The following is a 25,222-nucleotide window of genomic DNA, read 5'->3' on the forward strand; positions in this document are numbered from 1 at the left end:
CCAGGATAGATAGGATCAGGAAGGAGTACATCAGAGGGACATTACATGTTAGAAGCCTTGGAGATAAAGTCACAGAGACCAGACTGAGATGGTTGGGACATAGCATCGAGATAGTGAATATATTGGTAGAAGGATGCTGCGTTTAAAGTGGATGTAATGAAGGAGGACATGAGGTTAGTTGGTGTGAGAGAGACAGATGCAGAAGACAGGGTTGGATGGCGGAGATTGATTTGCGGTGATGACCCCTGAAAAGAAAAGCCGAAAGAGAAAGAAGAAGAAGTAACAAAGACACTTTCCAAGCACAGTTGGACTTACGCAGTAATGACTCAGCAAAACTGAGTCATTAAAAATACAGGCTATGGTAGTATTGCATAAACTAAGTATTGTGCGATTTGGTGTTGGGCGTGTGATCAATGACAGCAAAATATCCTTACCAAAGGATATACTGTAAAACAGCACTTTTTACATACAATTTTTGTATGATAACCGAGACAAAAACGTTTTGGTTAACATTTTTGTTGACAACCGAATCATGAAACTTTGAAAATCCGAGCTTTGATTGTATTGTATTCTTCACTGAGGTTCTATGCTGCGTTCACTGTATAATTATAGACTTTCAAGAATAACTGCCACCTCTGCTCCCAGAATGCATTTCACCTGTGTTAAAAACAATGTCTGCTGAGATTGTTGCGTTTAATTAAAGCAGGAGACAGATACAGATTGAAAGACAAACACTATTAGGCTGTCAATCTCTCGTAATAATCATACTTTGGGAATCCCAGCATATAATTTGACAACAATTGTTAATTTACCGTAATTTTATATTCAGTCTGCACCTAATTACACGTAATGACCGTCGGATGTAGATGCACTTTAAAGTGTCCAGTGGCTCAAACACTCAGATCGCCATGACAACAGAGACATGATATGAAGTGCTGTTGAACTTGGCGTGCTGTTAGCGCTAAAGTTACAAGCCAGGGCCTCCCTCTCCCAGGCCCAGATGTGAGCCTCACAGGCCGTGTGAACGCACAGCCGAGGCCAGCGCCAAATTTGGCGTGGTTAACGGACATGACGATTGCTTCATAACAAGCTGAGTCATCACAAATGGAAAAGAAAAACAAAACAGACTTAATGGGAGACATACACAGTCTGATATGCAGATGCACAAACAGCGACACAGCCTTTTTGCAGCCATGTATGCACGAGCATAAAGAATAAAGAAACATGTAATCAAAAAAAGTTGATTAATCTTCTCTGTATGTCCCGCTAGTGGAGGTGTACAACTGCGGCGTGGGTAGCAGTGATTGTTCTCAATGCTGGGGCCGTGAGGATCAGGGGCATCTTTGTGGCTGGTGTGAAAACAGCTGCAGACTGAGGGATGACTGTCAGCCAATCAAAGATCAGTGTCCGGCTCCGGAGATCCAGAAGGTAAGAGCACAGTGGATTACAAGTAGGGATCGACCGATATGGTATTTTTCGGACCGATGCCGATACCGATTTTTTTCCATCATCCTTACCGATGGCCGATTATGCTTGGGCTGATATTTGTGGCCGATACTGCTTTTGCTGCCTCAATTTACATGAAAAAATGACAATGATAACAAATACGTATATTGCATGTTTCCTATTTCAAAGCAGGTGGAAATATAAGTAATATAATATAAGAAATATAATTAAAGTTATAAATAAAGTTTAACTGTTAGAGGCTAATTAAAAGTTGAACACATACCCTTGTTGTGATTCACCACTGTTGCGCAACACAAAGCTGCCCGGCGGATGCCTGTTTGTAAATCATGCGGCAGAAAAATACATCATATATACATATATATATATATATATGCAGCATACAAACAAATATTCATACATATACATACACATATATATACACATATATAGTATATACACACACACACACACACATAATAATCCACCATGGGGCCCATACCTGCAAACCTATAGTAGTGGATATACCATAATAAACAATAAACATGCAAGCAGTGCAGCTGCTTTTTTCTCATTGATGTGAGCTGCATGGCGGCTGAGTGCAGGCCACACAGCCAGGAGACCCGAGTTCGATTCCACCCTCGGCCATCTCTGTGTGGAATTTGCATGTTCTCCCCGTGCATGTGTGGGTGTTCTCCGGGTACTCCGGTTTCCTCCCACAGGTTAATTGCCGACTCCAAATTGTCCGTGAGTGTGAATGGTTGTTTGTCTATATGTGCCCTGTGATTGGCTGGCCACCAGTCCAGGCTGTACCACGCCTCTGGCCCGAAGACAGTTGGGATAGGCTCCAGCACTCCCCGTGACCCTGGTGAGGATAAGCGGTAGAATATGAATGAATGATGTTAAGACGTAGCTAAATTGTTGCCGTACACTCTATCGTGCTGCCTCAGTAGGATCAAGGGAATCACGCCTCACATGAGACCCAATCGGGCTGAACTTCCTGTAGATAAAAACTCTCCACGGCTCCGGAGAATTAGCATGTCGAACAAAGCACGTGGACACACACACACACACACACACACACACATGCAGGTACACAATCTGTCATACAAGCGACCCTTACGGAAGAATTCCTGATTATCTGTCGTCCTTTGTAGCTGTCAGCATAGTGTGACTAAAAGGATACTGGCACAGTAACTCTTGTGTGACTGAAGTTAGATTCCTCCGGCGTGGGTAGACCATTGTTGCAAGACTCCCTCCCTCGCACACACATATGCAAACACTAACTATAACTGGCTGCCTCTGGAGAGGGGCGGGCTGCTGGAAGGATAGCACCGCTCTGGCTCTGTCGGCGCTGTCGGCTCCGTCGGCTCCGTCGGCTCTGTAGGGTGTGTGATGCAATGTGTTGGCAGCCATGTTTTCCCAGACAATTCAACAAGGTTAGAGCTTTGGCTCCTTGCATTACCAAGGAACGGATTAGCTTTTCCTGAACGCATTTCCTAAGAGAGGGATATTTTAGCTTGTTGACACCTCAGACATACTGGAAGTCATTTGATCCATCAATCCATTTTATATACCATTTTTCCTTACTATGGTTACAAGGATAAGATGGAGCCTATCCCAGCTGTTAGGGCACATATAGACAATCAACCATTCACACTCACATTCATACCTGTGGACCATTTAGAGCAGGGGTGGACAAACTACGGCCCGGGGGCCAAATGCGGCCCACCAAGTGTTTCAATCTGGCCCGCCAGTTGCTTTCTAGGTATTTTAACTTTTAACACACAAACTGGCAACATGACTTGCAAGTCGGATGTCTTATTTAGTAAAAAAAAAAAAAAAACCCAAAAAACTGATGACAAAACTAAATGACAAAGTTTGATGTGGTCTGATGTTTAAAGTGCTCCCAAAAAAAGGACATGAGAACATAGAGCTGATAGTATAACACTTTTACAGATAAAATTACACAAATAATTCAAGGAAAATTATAAGCATAAAATAGTGTGTGTATGTGTTTGTTAAATATGTGTTCTGCCACCCCCCCGGACAATTTTGTTAACTCAAAATATTTGCCCACCCCTGATTTAGAGTCTCCAATTAACCTAGTATCCTAGTACTTTAAAAATATGGGAGGATTGTATGGAGTACAGTGAATGAACCTACACAAATGTTCCAATGGAGATACAAACCTACGATCTCCTGTCAGTCATTTCAATGAAGTCACATGCATTATGGCCTATTATGCTCCTTTTCCAGCCATTTGTATTGAGTTGTGGACTCCTATAGAGCAGCCACACACAATAACCAGCACAGAAAGCTTTCTAGATCATCCAGAATCTGCACCTATTCCTATTCCATTTCATGCTACCTGCCTGCTACCTTCATACTGAAGGTTGTGGTGAAATTAAAATCAAATCAACGACAGTTTTATCTGATGGAGCTTGTGGGGCACTTCCCAACTTGCCCCTAACACAAGATTTACGTTTTTTTTTTTTTTGTAGTGCTAACTGTGGGTGTGTCCGATTCTTAAAACAACAGTGTTGAGAACTGTTTGTCTGGGCATCCAAAACAGGAAGTGCTAAACATAGCTTATCTATAACATGAAAATGGGAGGAGGCGTTACAAGGCTAGGGGGAAAGGTTGCTCAGACAGAGCGTGGAGAAACATCCAGTGTCATCGGAATGCTTTTCCTGTATTTGTCCTCAGCTTGTCTTTATTTTGCATGCAGGGACCGCACATGAAAGCTCAAGCAATCTATAAAAACAACATTTGATCAAGGTTGTAGCGACATCCGAATGCAAGGAAACAATGCAGTCATCATTCTGAGCTGAAGTCTGTGTAGACACATTTCCACCCTGTGATCTCCGTGGAGGCCCGGCGGAGGCTGAGCTGTAAATCAAACCTCACCGACTTGTAAGAGGTGCAAATGAACAGCGCGCCAGCTGATGTTGATGTCAGCGCTCCACAACACCACAGAGACGTACATTGTGATGATAATAAATAGTCTTATTTTCTGCTGAGCTCTGTAGAGAGGCCAACGCACCAGCATGCTATATTGTATGCATTTAAAATTAAAGTGTGGGTGTCACATGTGGAAGCAGGAATGTGGATTTGTGTTTATGAATGGGAACAACGTGTATGTGGTGGAGGTAACAGCCTGGTGGCCTCCCAGGCTGGTGTAATGTAACCACAGAAACATTACCACCATTTCCTGTGTTGTAGTCAAAGAAAACGTGTGGTTTTGTTTTCCATCCACAATAAAAAAAGCTTTACTCACTGAACCAGCTGAATATTTTACCCAGCTCCACATTGTCACTTTTGGAGGCATCAGATTATCAGTATGCAGGGACTTACCTTCCTTTCTCACCTTGACCAAACAAAAATGCTGTTTTCATTCTTCGGTGCAGCTTCTAACAGGGCTGGAGCCAAGCTAATAACACAGAGGTGTCACAGCGACCGCAGCTCGGCCGGGGGTCATTAAAAAAAATAGCTCTATTGGCAAGATCATGGATTTCTGAGATGCTATCTTTAACCGAGATGTCCTGTCCTTCCTCTCGGAGGCTGTGAATATGGCGATTTAAAGACAAGGGCTCAATGACGTGCGAGAGCGGGAACAACAGCAGAAATAGCCGGGCGAGGAATATGTCGCATATATGAAAACACGACAGGGAGTAACTCTTTGCATTCATTCTCCCGTCGAGGCACCGCACTCTCTCTCCTGTAGCACCATCAGCATTCAGTGTGCTTCTCTGTTCCCCAAATTGGCTTCACACTCGTGCACCTATCTGCTGGGCTCTCCAGCGCGCCTCCCTCATTCTGCCGTCTCTTGTGGGATGCGAAGGGGGCTCTTAAGCCGCTCTTTATTTGCATGCGCTTTAGAGGAGTCAAGGCTGAAAAAGCTCAGACAGTTAAAGAGTCGGCTTTGTGTGCGTGTATGTGTGTGTATACTGAGATTGTGGGTCCTTTCAACTGGCTCTCGGTGTTGAGTAGGTAAGCACTTACATTAAACCAGTGGTCAGCAACCCACGGCTTCGGAGCCTCGTGAAGCCACAAGCCTCACACGGCGAGCTCTGTAATTGGAAGTAAAGGAAATAGAGTTGGAAATATCCGACTCACCGTGAGTCCGTGAATACATCTACACTGCGTTCTGACTGCTGATTGGATGAGGAAGGGGGAAGTGGTCAGTTTGTTCAGTCAGTGAGACACGAAAAAGACCCGTCGGTCTTGACAGTGTGCTACCTCTGTGGGAAGCTATCCATAACTATTCATTCATTCATTCATTCATTTTCTACCGCTTATCCTCACTAGGGTCGCGGGGGTGCGAGAGGCGGGGTACACCCTGGACGGGTGGCCAGCCAATCACAGGGCACATATAGACAAACAACCATTCACACTCACATTCATACCTATGGACAATTTGGAGTCACCAATTAATTAACCTAGCATGTTTTTGGAATGTGGGAGGAAACCGGAGTACCCGGAGAAAACCCACGCATGCACGGGGAGAACATGCAAACTCCACACAGAGATAGCCGAAGGTGGAATTGAACCCTGGTCTCCTCGCTGAGAGGTCTGCGCGCTAACCACTAGGCCGCCATGCAGCCTATAACTATTAATAGGTTACTAAAAACAAAATTATAGAAAAAACAGTTTAATTCTGAATGGATAAATTCATTTCACATCGAATAGCAACAACAACAAGCAGTTGATGTTTGCTAAATACAAGGATGAAGAGTCTTGAACCAGTCATGATGTGCTATATATATCACTATATTGACACTTACTATGGTACCCATTATGGCATTGGATGCTCATATCACCGAGTACTTTTGGTACGGGACAAAAAATAAAAAAAATTAAAAAATGTTTAAAAACACCCAAAAAATTAATAAAAATTAATAAAATAAATTAATAAATAAAATAAATTTGCTAAATACAAGAATGAAGAGTCTTGAACCAGTCATGATGTGCTATATATATCACTATATTGACACTTACTATGGTACCCATTATGGCATTGGATGCTCATATCACCTCCTACTTTGGTACGGGACAAAAAAAACAAAAAAAAACCTTAAACCATATTATGAAAGCAGGAAGTGAACAAATGTAACAGTTACTGATTGTAAAAGTACCAGATGGAGGGGTAGGATTTAATAAGCTTTGCTTCTTCCTACTCCTTTTGGACATGTGGAACTGGGAACTGATTATGTGATGCATTCAATTGTAATCTGGTAATCCGATGCATGTTCAAATGAAATAAAACCATTACCATTACCATTACCATTACCATATCCATTACCATTACCATTACCATTACAATGGCAACGATCCCTGCATTAAACACTTGGCCTTCAATCTCTGCTTATAATTTATAGTTGTAGTCCGGTTTTCACCTGAGGTTGATAACTGGACTTGTGAACCGGACTCATCTATCTCCTTGTTCACGGCTCCACTCTGTCTTTTTCAGATCTTCCCCATGAGGGGTCCAGTGGACGGAGGCACCCGCTTAACAGTGCAAGGCAAGAACCTGGGCCGCAGGGCAGAAGCAGTTCAAGTCTCCATCGGAGAAGTACCCTGCACTCTCCTGTCTGAGCTTTACACCATCTCTACTGAGTAAGAATAAAAACAATTCCACAGTGATGCATATATTAGCATGTGCCATCTCCAAGTGTTGAAATAGTATAGACATGTATGTATAGACATAATAGATGTTCCCATAAGGGTTTTGTACTGCCAATACCAGTACTAAATGTACTCCTGGTTATATTAAGGGTCACCAAGCGTGGAAACCCACCCTGATGTCTGGCAGGTAAGTGCTCAGGGGCATTAAGGGCATTGTGAGTAGTGAGTCTTTCAGTCACGTGCAAGGCATGTTATCTGAAAAAGAAAATAGAAAAGAAAAGAAAACTCAGGTCTGAGTTTGACCTACTTCATTAATTTCATCAGCCACACTGTGAGCCGCACTTATTGACTGGGTGAAGCAATAGTGATAAAACAGCTACACAATTCTACTAGAGGTTACATTCAGCTGAGCAATGACACTGTCTGCTTGATTAAAATAATGCAAAACAGGTCACATGAGATAAAGACGCTTATCAGTTTGTTATTGCCTAGACAAGATACTGGTGAAGGACACCTATTTTAGTTACCTTTTGTAGATACATGATAGTGGCCCACCAATAGGAACACCTCTTAATATCACATCATGCACTCTCTCAAGTCTATAGTGTTTCTTATCTTTTTTATAAAGTTGCTTGTAATCACAATTTTTTTTGGGCCCCATGGTGGATTATTTTGCAGTTGCACTTTCCTTTTTAATGGTAATGGTTTTATTTCAGTTGACCATGTATCAGATTACAATTGAATGCATCACATAATCAGTTCTCGTTCATGATCCTGTCTATCCTGGTCACTCCCAATGAGCGCAAGTACATGCCAGTTATTGCCACATTTAGTTGGGACTTGTGAGTTAAGGTAAACAATTTGTAATCGTTCTTGATCCTATCCATCCTGGTCACTCCCAATGAGCACAAGTACCAGTTATTGCCACATTTGGTAATGGTAATGGATTTGTTTCATTTGAACATGCATCAGATTACAATTGAATGCATCCCATAATCAGTTCCCAGTTCCACATGTGCAAAAGGAGTAGGAAGAAGCAAAGCTTATTAAATCCTACCCCTCCGTCTGGTACTTTTACAATCACTAACTGTTACATTTGTTCACTTCCTGCTTTCCTAATATAGTTTTTTTTTGTCACGTACCAAAGTACGACGTGATATGAGCAACCAATGCCATAATGGGTACCATAGTAACTGTCAATATAGTGATATGTATAGCACATCATGACGCGTTTAAAAAAGTTTAAAAGATTTAAAAAATGCTCTGAGTTTTGTTTGGTTCTACGAAATCTACAGTACAAAAAAAAAATTTATACATTTATAAACTACAGGTGTACCAACTGTCGCGGGGGTGCTGGAGCCTATCCCAGCTGTCTTCAGGCGAGAGGCGGGGTACACCCTGGACTGGTCGCTAGCCAATCACAGAGCACATATAGACAAACAACCATTCACACTCACATTCATACCTATGGACAATTTGGAGTGGCCGATTAACCTAGCATGTTTTTGGAATGTGGGAGGAAACCGGAGTACCCGGAGAAAACCAACGCATGCATGAGGAGAACATACAGGGTGGAATCGAACTCGGGTCTCCTGGCTGCGTGGCCTGCACTGGGCCGCCATCATTGACTTAATAAGAAAAAAGCTGCTGTGCATGTTTATTGTTTATTATGGTATATCCGCTACTATTGGTATGCAGCACACCTCTCCCTTTAAATGACTCCATAGCTCAGGGACTATCACAGCGTTACCATGGAGACAGCAGAGCCAGCCGTCATAACAGAGCCGGGTAGAAGTCAGTAACTCTACAGACACGTGCAAACTTCTCCTCGCTATGAAGAGCTCAAATGGAACTGTTTATCTGGTCGCGCTCCAGTGAAGCCAATCATTGTGTTAAAACCAGCGTGGGTGTGACCCGCAGGTCCAAACTGTCAATCCAACCGGCGAAAACATTCTTTCAGAATACACGGCGAATCACATTTCACTCCTGGGATGATCTCATCTTGTGTGATGATTTATCATTGGCTACCTGTTATGACAGCAAAGCGTATCCTCAGCAAATCCCAACATGTCAGCGAATGCAACACTGTCAGCAAAGCTAGCATGGATGCTGACGGCTTGATGTAATTGGATGGGATTGTCTGTCATCACATTATTTTCAAGCCTCGGCTTTAACAGTCAAACTTTAAAGATCAACCTAATATGTGACCTCATCCGGCGGGGGCTGTGGAGGCCTGCAGAGACGTGACCGATGCGGAGAGGTTCACCAATGGGAACCAAAAAGGGAAACGCACACTTGTGAGGTGTCAACATTGTAATTAATGGCGCAGTCAAGTCGAGATGTACCTCATTTCTTGAAGTGCTCCTCTGGATATTCACCGCAGATTGCTCTCATTATCGTCCTCATCGAGGTACCCCGGCCATTTAGTGAGAGTCACACAACACGGCATCGGCCAGATACACACGGACCGGATTGTTGATGATCCTCATCATCCACTCCAGGGAAATGATCAGAGACAACTTCAAAACTAGCCAAAACATCGCCCTCTGAAGTCAGTAACATCTCAGCAGTGGGGACGGTGGGTGGGGATGGGTGGGGGGGTATAGGAATGTGGCTCAGGGGTCAGTCATGGTCCTGTCTGCTTCTATTTGGAGTGTGCCTGTCCTTTCTCTTGGCTTCTGGGGCATTATCATCACGCTCGGCACACACAGTTTATTAACTAAAGATTTCACCATAGCTTCTATGTGTTTCATTACATTCGTGTATGTGTAGCATCCACCTGCTTGGATATATTTAATACAGATGGTAATACATATGGGAATACATATGGGAATACATATGGGAATACATATGGGAATACATATGGGAATACATATGGGAATACATATGGGAATACATATTGGAATACATATGGTATCAAGTATTGAAATGATGCAGCCCCTTGTGGAGTTTGCATGTTCTCCCTGTGGGTTTTCTCCGGGTACTCCGGTTTCCTCCCACATTCCAAACACATGCTAGGTTAATTGGCGACTCTAAATTGTCCATAGGTATGAATGTGAGTGTGAATGGTTGTTTGCCTATATGTGCTATTAAGTGGAATGAGGCTTTTGTAATTAATAAGTACATATGGTAATGGTTTTATTTCATTTGAACATGCGTCAGATTACAATTGAATGCATCACATAATCAGTTCACAGTTCCACATGTCCAAAAGGAGTAGGAAGAATATAATTTAAGGTTTTTAAAATTTCTAAATTTTTTTTTAAAAAATGTCATTTAAATTTTTTTTTTTATTTTTTGTCATGTACCGAACTAGGAGGTGATATGAGCATCCAATGCCATAATGGGTACCATAGTAAGTGTCAATATAGTGATATATATAGCACATCATGATTTTAGTATTTTTTTATTATTTGTGATTTTAGAAATGAGGAGTTAGTATGTTCTCTGTAGGCGGCATTATGAATTATCCTTACTGACCTTTTTTGCAGTACATTTAGCGAGTGAAGATTGCTTTTATAGTTATTACCCAATATTTCCCACACAATAAGTAAGATATGATAGAACCAGAGAGCAATAAAGAGTGTGGAGTGATTTCTGATTGAGAAGAAATTTTGCTTTGTTCAATATTGAAATATTTTCTGACCGTTTGTAATACGAGGTTTCCAGCTCACATATCTGAAGACTGTCAGTGCAAGTTGGCAAAGATGATTTTTATCGATTTATTTCTTGTATTATTTATGTATGTGGTTTGTTTTATGCTGCTGAGGTTCTGGTTTGGATGCAATTAGAAACACATGTTCCATCTTTGTTATTTTAGTTGAAGCAGCTTAAGGCTTTAACATTAGAGAGAGATTGACCACAAACGTCAACGGCGTCTGAGACGAAACTACAACACACAGCAAGAAAATGAGCCAATATCAGCCAAGGCGGAAAGAAATGCCAAATAGTGGTAGACTTGTGGTTAATAATAAGAATTTTGAAATGGTTGGTCCCGCGTGACTATATAGCAGTATACAAAGCAAAAGTCCATAAAGACATGATTGGATGAGTTTGCTGTGGAAGAATGTGACCTTATCAAACAGAGATGATGAACCCTTTGTCTGACCTCATGAATGTTATTCTGGATAGCGGACAACAAAGTGCATATTTTCATCCATTTTCGTTTCCTGCTCCGGAATAACCACGGATGAAGAAGAAATAAAGAGCCATAAATATAAAAATAAGGTCATTTCTTTGTGCCAAAACCGGGACCACGGGTGCCCAGTAATGGCAAAAACAGTGCTCCCATAGTCTAACTGTGAGCTCAGCTCGTCAGAGGTCTAAAAATACTCCTCCTGAACAGTGCCGCTCTTAGCCTCGACAGCTCAACCTCAGCCAAACCCCATTCGACGCTCACCCGCGTGTCTTTCTGCCCCTCCCACATGAGCCCCAGCTCCGCCACATATGTAAATCCCCCACAATTCTTCTGTCAATCATCCGATCCAGGCACCTGACTAAATAAGCCTACAAAGTGTCAAATAGAGACTGGATTCAGTAAGGAAGTACTGTTTTTTTTTTTTGTTTTTTTTGCTTTTTTCACTCACCCCAGTAGAGCAGTGGGGTCGCCCCCGCACTGTTGGTTGCCGTTCCTGGGTGCAGCACGTTGTCATTAATATTAGACGAGTGCACACTGATGACACAAGGCTTAATCACAGCCAGAAGGCAAGCCAACAAGCCTCCTGTGTGGCTCCACACATCTGGTCCGAGATCCTGTGAACTTTACATCTCTTAATATCGCAGGGATTATTGGATTTCACATGTAAATGCAATATGGTTTGATGAATGACTTCATAAGCGCCGGCGTCCCACATTTGTCATGTGTCTTTGTTTGTGTTCTTGTGTTGTATCTTTTTATTAAGTTTGTTAGAATATGATTTCATATTGTTGTTATTGTGCAGGCTGGTGTGTGTCACTGGGAGATCTACACATGAAAGGACGGATATCGTACAAGTGGAAGTGGATCAGAGTGGGACCGGGATGTCAAAGGAAGGCTTCTCATACTTGGTAAGTATTCCCTGGTCTGATCTTTGTTCTCTTCTCTCCCCTCCGCATTCTTCTCTTCTCTCTTGTTTCCTACTCCCCACCGGGAGAAACGTCCCCAGCTGAATTCAGTCAGTCAGTTGAATGTTAACAGATGCGGTTCACGGCTGCGGAGAACGGGAGGGTGTGGGAATCTTCAAACATTTATCTGAGCAGCAACTAAGCGCCATTGTCATTGTGACCAGGATGCCAGAAAAAACAAATAATGTCCGCAGGCTGGCCTCGGCAGTCAAAGTCAGCTCGCCAGCATTGTGCTAATTGACCTCGACCCACGCTGGTTTCTCAGGAAATACCCACACTGTAAACCCGAATCTTACTTAAATAGTACTTAAATACTAGCGCATAATAGCGCATACTGCATTTGTTTACTGATATTATTTATTCCAGAATCCATTAATGAATGAATTATGTATACGTATATGTAATCATTTTTAAATGCTTTTGACGGTATTTACTCCTCCTCCTCTAGTTCTATATTTAGAACACATTCTTCATTCTTTTAGCATGACGTGAACATTAGGATTAAATAATGCTTGCATGCATTGTAAACCTGAATGTTCAAAGTACTTAAATAAATGAAGTTATGCACACTCAAAGTTCTTAAAAAAGTTCTAATAACTTAATTATGTCGAGTTTATTTAACATGTTGTTTCATTGTGAGTACTTTTAACTAATATGTTTGGATTAAATTGAACTATTAAATTGAACTTTTGGTATGAAAGTTTAATGTTAGTGCGGCCCGCGCAAGTTTGATATGGATGCTGTATGGTATCATGTACCCAAAAAAAATTATTACGTTTGATTAATGTTCATGTTAAAGGTTAAATAACTGTTAATAGTTATCCTCCCTATCCGTGTGGAAGTGGTAAGTTTTTGGCTATTTAAGTTGAAAGGAAATAACTTGAAGGCTACCGTTTAGGTCGCTAGCTCTCTAGTTTGCGAGTTAGCATGTGTCTCAAGACCCTGCAGTTGCGTAATATGTTGTAAATAAAAAGAGTATAAATGTGACTATAGTCGTGTTTTGTCATGTCTACAGGGCTCTAATAATGCTTTGTTCATTTTAATCTGAAAAAAACTATTTGTCTACCCACCAACTATATGTGCTTTCTTAAGTTTTTATTATTTGCCGTTTTATTATTATTATTATTATTATTATATTTATTTATTACTGATTGATTTTCTTTATTCTTGATTTGTTTATTTATTTTTCATCTTATTTTGTGTAGAAAAATAAAAAGTAAAATATTTGAGAACAGTGGAATGTTTTATCAGAGCTTTTATTGTAGAAAATTGGAACCAAAGCAAAGTTTATTCATTTTTCTGTTTTTAATAAATGCATTTTTCTGATCTAGAGGCTTTACTTGATCCATAACGATGAGGGACATCATCAGGTTTTTAAAGCTTTTGACTGCAGGGTTGAGTGGAAGAGAGTAGAAGGAAGGGAAAATAGTTTGTTCGACAGGATATTTGCCTCTATCTCCTTCCTCAAAGCTTCGGACGGAAACATCTGCCTCCTTACACCCGCTCAGGCGCCCAAACACATAATAGGTCTCCTCAATGAGTACGCTGAGGAAGTGAATCCTGTCAGTGAGGATGAGAGGTTTCCCCCGGAGGCGAGGTTCATGAAGGGGGTACAGGGTTCGGACTCAGCGGAAATGATGACGCAGAGCTGAGTATTCATCTTTACCCTGCAACTTGTGTCCCTCGTGGAATGAACGCAGTTGGCTTCTTTAGCTGTGAGGTGGGAGTTGAAACTCCTTCTTAAAGGGGACTTGTCAGTCCTTCCCCAGCAGACCCTCACAATAGGGTCTGACCGGCGTCCTGCCTCACTATCGGAAGGAATATATCACCACAAGTCCGATTGATATGACCACAAAGTCAATCATTGAACTCAGGGTCTTGAACCTGAATACCCTTGAACATGGTTTTAGTTATCAACGATCTGTGACAGGCACAGAAGTCCAGCAACTCGGGTACAGATCGGTGGGGGGCATTCCTCCCAATCATATCTCTCCAAGTCGCACTGTCAACATGAGCGTTGAAGTCACCCGGGACGACCAAGGGAATCCCCCCGAGGTAGCACTCCCCAGTACTCCCTCTAGGGACTCCAACAAGGGCGGCTGTGCAAACTCCACACAGAGATGGCTGAGGGTGGAATTGAACCCTGGTTTCCTAACTGTGAGGTCTGTGCGCTAACCACTCAACCGCCATGCAGCCTCTTCCTCATACCGGAACAAGAAGAAACAGAGAGAGAAGCACCCATGTTTTCCTGTTTTGTGTAGAGAAGCACCCATGTGTTGGTGTGTATATTCATATATGTGTGAGTAAGCGGAAAAGTATTTTTAAGTACTTTTGGCAGCAGTTTCTCCAACTGATTTCACAAGGAACTCTTGTGGGATGGAAGGAAGTATTTTAAAACGGGGAGTTACTTTTCAATCACCGTGTATATAATTAGTTTTTTTCCTTCTATTCAGGTCCCAAAGATGCTCTCCATGCACCCGGAAAAAGGCTCTCGTGCCGGGGGAACCAGAGTGACCATAACCGGGGAGCACCTGGGTATTGGTTCTCAGGTTCGAGTGACAGTCAACAACACGCAGGAATGCAGCATCACGGAGTGAGTACTGGTTTTACACGAGTCACAATTTGTACTCTCAAACCTTTGAAATGACACTTTTTTGAATACAGTGGAACCTTGGTTAGCGTGTCACAATTTTGCCTTGGTTTGCATTCACTCCCTGGGTAGCATGTTGTCATGATATTAATATTACGGTGTGAGTCTATCTGTATTCTTTTAGTGTACCTCTACTGTATTTGTATGTGTTTTGAATAAAAATATGGTTCGTGTTAACATTTTTGGCTTTCTGGAATGGATTATTGACTCAGTTAACATCCATTTTGGTTAGAGTCCAGCCTTCTAGAATGAATTCATGATGCTAAACAAAGTTCCACTGTGCTAAAGTATTGTTTTATTTCCAAAATCTGTCATTGTTATGCTATATTTACTGTATTGATATGTTATCTCATATGTAATCCTATTTATCATACATTTCCATCATTATCAGTTTTAATCAATCGATAAGTTTGACAGTTTGACTCTAAAGATAAACTATTAATATATAATAATTTAAATTGAATGGGGCGGCGCGGTGGAAAAAGTGGTTAGCGCGCAGACCTCACATAGGAGACCAGGGTTCAATTCCACCCTGGGCCATCTCTGTGTGGAGTTTGCATGTTCTCCCTGTGCATGCATGGGTTTTCTCCGGGTACTCCGGTTTCCTCCCACATTCCAAAAACATGCTAGGTTAATTGGTGACTCCAAATTGTCCATAGGTATGAATGTGAGTGTGAATGGTTGTTTGTCTATATGTGCCCTGTGATTGGCTAGCCACCAGTCCGGGGTGTACCCCGCCTCTCGCCCAAAAGACAGCTGGGATAGGCTCCAGCACCCCCGTAACCCTCATGAGGATAAGCGATAGAAAATGAATGAATGTTCTGAAAGGACACATTTTCAATCCTGATGAATCCAATTTATTAAAAATGGTCTCCCTCGTTCTTTTAGACAAACCGATGACAAGATGGAGTGCACCATGCCTCCGGCTCTGCAAGCAAGCAGTGAGTTAGTGGTAGTGTGTGTGGAGTTTGAGAACGTCCCCTGTCACAGTGAAGAGCTGAGCACCACGTACATGTACGACAAGAACCCTACTATCAGCTTCATCAAGCCAGATAAGAGCTTTCTCAGGTTGGTGAAACATCTCAGCCCGGTCGAGTACCGGTTCTCCTCTCTTCCCACTCACTGTCATAGTATGTGTCAGAGCAGTGGTGTACAGTATATTTATTTCTTTAGTATTTCTTAGTATTTACAGTACCGTGTTGCTGTGCTGTGTGTGTTGCAGTGGTGGCAGGACCATCACAGTTACAGGTCAGGGCTTTGACCTGGTGCAGAGAGTCACCATGAAGGTGCTGGGAATCGGACAAACTGTGAGTCATCAGCGACATCATTTAAAAAAAAAAACGAGATTTCAACTTGACCGTTAGACTTATTTGGTGTTCATGATGTGTTTCTTTTCAGCTATGTGCCGTTCTTTCACCCTCCATGATTACATGTCCGTCCCCACCGTCCAGCCAGTCCAAGCAGACCTCAGTCCAGTTCTACCTGAATGGAGTTCTCTACATCGGAGACCACCTCTCGTCCTCTGACAGTGAGGCAGAGGAGGAGGAGGGCGAGCTACATAAAGGTCACTTCTTGTTGGAATATGTGGAGGACCCTCAGTTTTTCACCGCCAACAAGGAGAAGCTGATTAAACATCACCCGGGAGAGCAACTGACACTCATCATCAATGTGAGTCAGATTAGCGCTTCACTAATTACCCCTCTTTAATTAATCTTCTTTACATCGTATACATATGTTGTTTGGATATATTTGTTTCCATGGCACTGCAATCAACTCAACTCTTAAAGGTTCCCTTACACGATTAATCATCCTCACGAGGGTCACGGGGGATGCTGGAGCCTATCCCAGCTGCCAGCCAATAACAGGGCACATATAGACAAACAACCATTCACACTCACATTCATTCATGCACGGGGAGAACATACAGAGATGCCCGACGGTGGAATCGAACTCCGGTCTCCTGGCTGTGTGGCCTGCACTTGTCCACCGTGCAGCACCCATCATTGACTTAATAAGAAAAAAGCAGCTGCGTTGCTTGCATGTTTATTGTTTATTATGGTATATCCACTACTATTGGTATGCATGCAATTTGGAGTTTTTGGAATGTGGAAAAAAAACGGAGTAAACTCCACACAGAGATGGCCGAGGGTGGAATTGAACCCTGGTCTCCTAGCTGTGAGGTTTGCGCGCTAACCACTAAACCTCCATGCAGCCCCACGATTAATCACCTTTGCTTAAATATATTATACATTGTTTGAGTTTTGAAAGCAGACTGCATGGTTGTTTGTTCTCCGGGTACTCCGGTTTCCTCCCACATTCCAAAAACATGCTAGGTTAATTAGCGACTCCAAATTGTCCATAGGTATGAATGTGAGTGTGAATGGTTGTTTGTCTATATGTGCCCTGTGATTGGCTGGCCACCAGTCCAGGGTGTACCCCGCCTCTCGCCCGAAGACAGCTGGGATAGGCTCCAGCATGCCCATGACCCTAATGAGGATAAGCAATATAGAAAATAAATTGGATTGTATATGTGGCCGCCGCCATTCCCCCCATAAACATATCCCTAAAATATATCGTTTATATAATATGTATAATGCTTTGCAGCCTTGTCGCTATCATGGAATAGTGTTTAGAAAACATTATGTAACAAACCATAAATAACATATTCAAGCAAAGTTGATGAATCACGTCAGGCAAGTTGTATTTCACCGTCTATTTTGTTGCGTTTTCCCGGTTTCGGCTTTGGGTTCAATTTGTACAGTAGAGATAAAGAAAAGATATAATCAATATGTCAATGGTATTTTATATTGGGGGGTGGGGGGGGCGTTACAGAAAATAACTGTACACCTCTGCTCTATTATACTCTTATCTAACTTTATCTTTGCTGGATATTGGTAGTATTCTAAATGGTACTTTCTGTAGTCTGCGGTTTGCTAGAAGTTGAATTTATTTCTATTTGTAATAGATGAATAAAGTAATAATATAAAAAGATATCCATGTGTAGTTGTAGCTGAAATAAAGCAGGATCTGCTAACCAAAGCTAGTGATAATAAACATAAACATACACTCAAGCGGGTGAAAGAGACGTTTGTTTATTATTTGTCTGCAAAGGAAGCTCAGCTGGAAACCTGACAGGGCTCCTTGTGGCATGTGTGTGTGGGGGGGGGGGGGGGCTGTAGGGTTCCAACAACACGTTCCTGTGTTGTTGTGGCTCATCCAGGCACCTGTCTGCACGGATCCATCGACCCAGAGGGCTGACATGCACATGCTAAGGGCAGCATCTTAGGATGGCAGCGCTGCCTTCTGTTTGCATGTTAGTGCATGTGTCAGGACGGGGGGCCTTAGCGGGAATCTAACCGTCTGCATGGGCGACTCTCGTATCGTAGCCTTGTGGCACATCTGTGGCCACAAAGTCGCCACAAAGAGAGCGTGTTTGTTAAACGTTGTCGTACATATTTGACAATTTTGTATCACAGTGTGAGATGCTCTTTGTGTCAGCATTTTTGTGCGCGTTCGGAAGTATTTGTTGACAGAGACCTGGGAGGTGGCATCCTGCTCTGGAGACAGGACAGAGTCCTAAGGGTGTAATCAAAGCAAGGAAGCACAGTCGGGATAAACACACACATGCACACGCACACACTTCCTCAGTTGTCATGCCTTTAGAAAAATAAAATAAATTAAATAAGGGATATTACAATTCCATCCAAATTGGCTCTCACTTTTGTTATTTTGGCTTTCTTCCCTGTTGGTAATCCCATCGTTTTAGTCGCCAAGTTAATTGCTGAGAAAAGGAAGTGCATAGAAACACAAACAGTAACACAGTAAACGCCTCACGTTAGCCACTTGACTGCGGAGAAATCACAATGAAATTGTATTTTTCACTTCCTTATCAGATAATTTAACAAAAGACACAAACATCTATGACTTGAAGTGTCTGGAAGGCTTCATTTTACATTTTATACTGAGGTTTGTTGGAATGGAATGCTAAGCGAGAGAGAAACAAAAAAGCAATTTGTTTATGCAATCCTATGGAACGATGCACAAAAATGGGATGCACAAAAAAAAAACATAATTATACTGTGGCTGTGTACTTTGACTGCCAATATTGTGCTTTCGACCCTGTGTGTATGTGTTTCTCATTCTGCACCATCGCTGGAGTGATGCTTTTTTGCCCAGATCTCATTCATCCCCTATAAACTAGACTTAAAGCTGAAATTAACAGAGATATTTCTGTTAGTCGTTAGATATTATGACTATTTCAAACGCATCCTGGAATTTTAACCGCTGTTATCCGAAAGCACTAATAATTTTGACGACTGCAGCAAAACTACGTCTGCATTTGCAACTTTATTCCCAAATAAATCCACCCTGTGAGAGTCTGTGTTAAAGAAATTCAGATGAGGATTACACAAAAACTTGAAGCTCCCGCTGGTGGATTATGTACTTTATTATATACGCTTTCCCAGAAAATGTTCAGAACTTTTAGTAGATGTCCTCCAACTACCGTATTAGTAGGTGCATGCTAAAACATACGGACTACAAATAAAGGCAACGGAAGCCAAACCATCTTCTCCCACAAATCCACAAGTCCTCATCCTTTGTATCTGTAACTTTTCAACAATTCTCTCTCACACCAACGACCCTCGTTGTTCTCCTTCACGACTTCCATAAACCTCCTCTTTGGATGCAGAATCCTTCTACCGATATATTCACTATCTCTCCTCTGGACATGTCCCAACCTTCTCAGTCTGGCCGATAACTGACTTTATCTCCAAGGCCTCTAACATGTAATGTTCCTCTGATGTACTCCTTCCTGATCCTATCCATCCTGGTCACTCCCAATGAGCACAATTAGCAGTTATTGCCACATTTAGTTGGAACTTGTGAGTTAAGGTACACACACAACTTATAATCATTCCTGATCCTATCCATCCTGGTCACTCCCAGTGAGAACCTCAGCATCTTTATTATTGACTATGGTGGCAAAATAGATGGCTAAAGAACGTTTCAACTGCCATCACTTTGATAAAGAAGGTGAGACTGATCCTATCCATCCTGGTCACTCCCAATGAGCACAATTACCAGTTATTGCCACATTTAGTTGGAACTTGTGAGTTAAGGTACACACACAACTTATAATCATTCATGATCCTATCCATCCTGGTCACTCCCAGTGAGAACCTCAGCATCTTTATTATTGACAAAATAGATGGCTAAAGAACGTTTCAACTGCCATCACTTTGATAAAGAAGGTGAGAATTTACTATCTCTCCTCTGGACATGTCCCAACCATCTCAGTCTGGCCTCTCTGACTTTATCTCCAAGGCCTCTAACATGTAATGTCCCTCTGATGTACTCCTTCCTGATCCTATCCATCCTGGTCACTCCCAATGAGAACCTCAGCATCCTCATCTCTGCTACCTCCAGTTCTGCTTCCTGTCTTTTCCTTAGTAGTTATCGGCAAAAAAGCCAATATTGGACATTTGTAGTATTCATGAAGGATTCACTTGGAAAGCATCTACTGAGTACACGGTTAAATTAAAAATAGTCAAACCTGCGTGATAATTTAATGTTTTCATTTTAGTCATGCAATAGCATCTGTTGCTTTATTCTTAGTTTGTTATCAATGATGGTGACTTTGTGTGAAACATTTAAATGTATTGCTGATAGACGCGGGACGTGGACTGGCTAGGTCGTTGGTTTTCCAACCAACTCCGGTAAGGGCTCTGAGAACATTATTTTGGGTGGCGGGGGTGGGGGGGGTGGAGTCCTTGTCGGCAGATTTGTTTGTATAGACTAGGCCAGGGGTGCTCATGAAGTCGATCGCGATCTACCGGTCGATCGCGGAGGTGGTACTGGTCGATCGATTAAAAAAATATCATCCTAGCATCAATGCCGTCACTTGATTGATATACAAGGCAGCCATTCAGATGACAACTGAATGTTGCCCTTCGGGTGACCAATCAAATCAAACAACGTCTCTAAGTGCCGCAGAACTTACGATGTCAGCCTATCATCCATCCCCGTTACTTGATTGACATACAGGACAACCAATCAGATGACAACTGAATTTTGACCTTTAGGTCACCGCTCATGCGTAAACAACGATGCAAAGTGCTAAGCTAGTCGGCGAATTGCGTCAGATTTTAAGCCCTCGCTAAAGTTTATGGTTACTAAAATGAGTGAAGTAGCTGGACCAAGTAAAAAGGCAAAAACATATCACTTCCATACGGAATGGGAGGTGGACTTTTTTTTTCACAATGTCTTTTTCGAAGTGCGTTTGCCTGGCTAACCTGGCTAACCTGGCTAACCTGGCTAACCTGGCTAACCTGGCTAACCTGGCTAACCTGGCTAACCTGGCTAACCTGGCTAACCTGGCTAGCAGCAGCTACTGTCCGGACTATGCATCCCTGGCTGATTCAATTCAGTGCAAGTCATCAAAGTAAACTCAGGTAATTACAAAAAATGTTAATAGTTAATTATGTGTGTTTTGCAATATTGGCTCATTTGGTTATGTAAGGTACATCAACATACAATGTACGTACAAATAATCCTCAATACATTTGAAAATAAACAGATGTTTTGCATTTTTGTAGTGGGTAGATCATTTTGACTCGGTCATTTTAAAAGTAGCTCGCATGCTGAAAAAGTGTGAGCACCCCTGGACTAGGCCATCCAAGTAAGAGAGTCAGCGGCTTTGTTTGCTTCTTTAAGAAGAACTTCCATCCCGACGAGATGGACGTCTGCGGGCTTCCTCTGCATGACAGCTGTGTGACAAGCCTGCCACGGTTCACTTAGGAGTGCATGAACCAATGTGTTATCTCACCCTGTTCGAGACCCCCTAGCGTCTCTTAACACTCATGGAGTGACAGCTGTTTGTGTTCCTTCCTGTCGCAGAAAGGGCCCAGCGATCTGAAGCTGATGCCAGACGAATACTCCGTGATGATTGGCCCATACCCATGTAACATCAGCTTCCATAATGACCAGCTCTTCCACTGCACCATCAGCGGATTACTACCCCGGGAGAGAGAGATGCCCGTCACTGTGAGTATGCCAGCATGCAAACATCATATTGTACATCCCATAACGTAGATGAGAAGACACAGTAATATAGATTATGTATGCTTGGTGCAATATTTATTATTTCTTCAGATGTCTAAAAACATCCTGTGCATATTTTGGGAATTGTAGTCCTCTCAAGGCTGTGGGACTACAACAGATGGAAGTATCTTTTTGAAGTTTTGAGCCAAATCCTCTTCTTCCGCCTCCAGGGATTATTTCCTATATGGAAGCAAGTTTCATATTTATTTTGAATCATGTCAAACATGTTAAAAAAACCGCATAGGGATTATTTTTCCATGTCATGACAGGAATAATCAAAGTACATTTTTACCCAATATCTAGCTCAAGTTGCAGTGGTTAAGCTCTTTAACATTGAGCAATGGCCAATCAGTGAAATGCAACATAATCCCTGTAATATAAGTAATTAGCTGAGTGGTTAGCACGCAGGCCACACAGCTAGGAGATTCGTGTTCGATTCCACCCTCCGCCATCTCTGTGTGGAGTTTGCATGTTCTCCCCCATGCATGCATGGGTTTTTTTCCGGGTACTCCGGTTTCCTTCCACATTCTAAAAACATGCTAGGTTAATTAGCGACTCCAAATTGTCCATAGGTATGAATGTGAGTGTGAATGGTTGTTTGTCTATGTGTGCCCTGTGATTGGTGTAGGGTGTAGCCCGCCTCTCGCCCGAAGACAGCTGGCATAGGCTCCAGCACCCCCGCCACCCTCATGAGTAGAAATTATGTCATTATATTCATTATAGCTTTTAAACAGTTTTATCATTATGTTATTGCTGATTGGCAGGTGTCAATCACATATGTTTACTTACCATGAGCTATTAACCATCAAATATGGTTCTTTAAGGGGCTTATGGATGATACATAGACAAAAATGTGCGTCTGTTCACTGTGATCTGGAGACTTTACCTCAGTTGCACCCCCCCATGAACCCCCCCCACATGAGCACCCAGATAATCATTCCAGCAGCTTTAATCAGTTCCCTTGTATCTCTTTAATCCCTTATCAATGCGCCATTTTTAGCATGACAATTTGTCAATAAGATACAATGGGCTTATGGCGGCACGCAGGTCGTGTTGTTCAATGTCCCCACTCCTCACTCATGTGTTTGTTTTGTCTCCCGGTTGTCTGCGGGTACAATTACGGTAGTCTTAATCAAGATGTAGCCAAGTCCTTTGCTGTCCTGATAAAAGCAGACATTCCCGTCCGTCCCTGCTGTTTGCTTTCCTCCACCCCTGCTCTGTTTCTACGGGGGGAAAGTATTCATCAATATTTAAATAAGAGCCTGAATGTGAGTGGTTTGCTGAAAATGCTCTGGAACATATGTCAGTCTGTCGCTAGAGAGCTGCTGCAAAACCCATTTGCCTTTTTTCCCACACAGAAATAGAAGGAAAAGCTTTCTTTATATATTTGTTTTGTGCATGTTTGCTGCTGCGCCACCACTACCGTGTCCTCCACCATTATCTGAGAATAAACACTGACACAAAGCAAGGTCATTGGTTAAAAGCAAAAACCATACCATATTACGTGGTGGCCTCTTCAAAGTGAAGATGACATTGGACATGAAGATAATCACCGGGTGCGTGTTATTTGAACTATTTGAATAAATGTATACAAGTTTTCTCGGTGCGTCGCTTGTGGCCTTTTTGTGTTTCTTCGCTCACTTTCCAGTTAGCGCTAGGTCTATTTTTACAAGCCTGTGTTTAGTTTGGCTGTGAAGGAGACAAGGGGATACGTTTGCCTCGTACCCTGAGCGAAACAGGAACACGGAACAATGGCATTTTACCCTCCATTACACCCGATCTGGTTGCTCTGCAAGAAGGCGCCGGCTCTTTCTAATAGTGCAAATAAATGCCCGCACTGCAAAGATGGGGGAAGCCCAGCCCAGACTGAGGGAAAGCAGTGTAAAAGGGATTTGGAATGAGGATTGGAGGCTTTTTTATCTCTTTTTGTGAATGTTCAGACCGGCTGGGGAGAGGGAAGGATGCGAGGAAGGTCAACAGAGATCCTGCTGACTCCTCAGAAGGCAGAAGTGAAAGTCTTTTCTTGTCACATCTGGGTTAGGCTGAGCCATGTGACTCCTGCTCCATGTCGCCGGGGCCATTTTTCACATCTGCACGTTTCCTCTCTGCACCTGTGTCTTAACACAGGCTTAGCATTTGTGCTTAGCATCACACATTTTTGTCCTCGTTTATGATTGCACAAGTACCAGTTCGCCACAGAAAATCGTCTCGTACCTGGTCGCTCTAAACTCAGCATCCTTCTACCAATATATTCACTATCTCTCCCATGTCCCAACCATCTCAGTCTGGCCTCTCTGACGTTATCTCCAAGGCCCCTAACATGTAATGTCCCTTTGATGTACTCCCTACTTCCTACTTCCTGATCCTATCCATCCTGGTCACTCCCAATGAGCACAAGTACCAGTTATTGCCACATTTAGTTGGAACTTGTGAGTTAAGGTACACGCACAATTTATAATCGTTCCTCATCCTATCCATCCTGGTCACTCCCAATGAGAACCTCAGCATCCTCATCTCTGCTACCTCCAGTTCTGCTACCTGTCTTTTCCTCAGTGGCACTGTCATTAGCCTGCTCTCCACTCCCACCCTGAAGTCAACTCTGTATTTCTATGCTACTTTATTATCGACTATGGTGGCAAAATAGACGACTAAAGAACGTTGCAAGTGTCATCACTTTGATAAAGAAGGTGAGAATTTACTATCTCTCCTCTAGATATGTCCTAACCATCTCAGTCTGGCCTCTCTGACTTTATCTCCAAGGCCTCTAACATGTAATGTGCCTCTGATGTATTCGTTCCTGATCCTATCCATCGTGGTCACTCCCAATGAGAACTTCAGCATCCTCAGTGGTACTGTCTCTAGGCCAAACAACATGGCTGGTCTCACCACAGTTTTGTATATGTAAATTGTTTTTGTTACTAAACATGTCTATTAGCCTGCTCTCCACTCCCACCCTGAAGCCAACTCTGTATTTCTATGCTTCTTTATTATTGACTATGGTGGCATGGTGACTATGGTGGTGACATGCCCCAACCATCTCAGCCTGGCCTCTCTGACTTTATCTCCAAGGCCTCTAACATATAATGTTAGTGTAATGTACTTGTTCCTGATCCTATCCATCCTGGTCACTCCCAATGAGCACAAGTACCAGTTATTGACACATTTAGTTGGAAGTTGTGAGTTAAGGTACACACAAAATTTATAATCATTCCTGATCCTATCCATCCTGGTCACTCCCAGTGAGCACAAGTACCAGTTATTGCCACATTTAGTTGGAACTTGTGAGTTAAGGTACAC

General features: G+C 42.5%; 1 protein-coding gene across 1 annotated transcript in view; it reads left to right on the plus strand.

Annotated features, from left to right (window-relative positions):
- Positions 1–25,222, plus strand: part of plxnd1 (plexin D1) — an 84,988-nt gene that overhangs the window by 37,243 nt on the left and 22,523 nt on the right. The window contains exons 12-19 of the mRNA XM_058052627.2: positions 1,271–1,428; positions 6,917–7,062; positions 12,012–12,117; positions 14,628–14,767; positions 15,713–15,892; positions 16,047–16,131; positions 16,223–16,492; positions 21,722–21,868. Coding sequence (XP_057908610.2) covers positions 1,271–1,428; positions 6,917–7,062; positions 12,012–12,117; positions 14,628–14,767; positions 15,713–15,892; positions 16,047–16,131; positions 16,223–16,492; positions 21,722–21,868 — 1,232 coding nt within the window. The remainder of the gene's footprint in view (positions 1–1,270; positions 1,429–6,916; positions 7,063–12,011; positions 12,118–14,627; positions 14,768–15,712; positions 15,893–16,046; positions 16,132–16,222; positions 16,493–21,721; positions 21,869–25,222) is intronic.

This window comes from Doryrhamphus excisus, linkage group LG15 (assembly GCF_037039965.1).
Source record: "Doryrhamphus excisus strain RoL-2023G ecotype Guam linkage group LG15, RoL_Dexc_Guam_v1.1, whole genome shotgun sequence".
In the NCBI taxonomy this organism is placed as follows: domain Eukaryota; kingdom Metazoa; phylum Chordata; class Actinopteri; order Syngnathiformes; family Syngnathidae; genus Doryrhamphus; species Doryrhamphus excisus.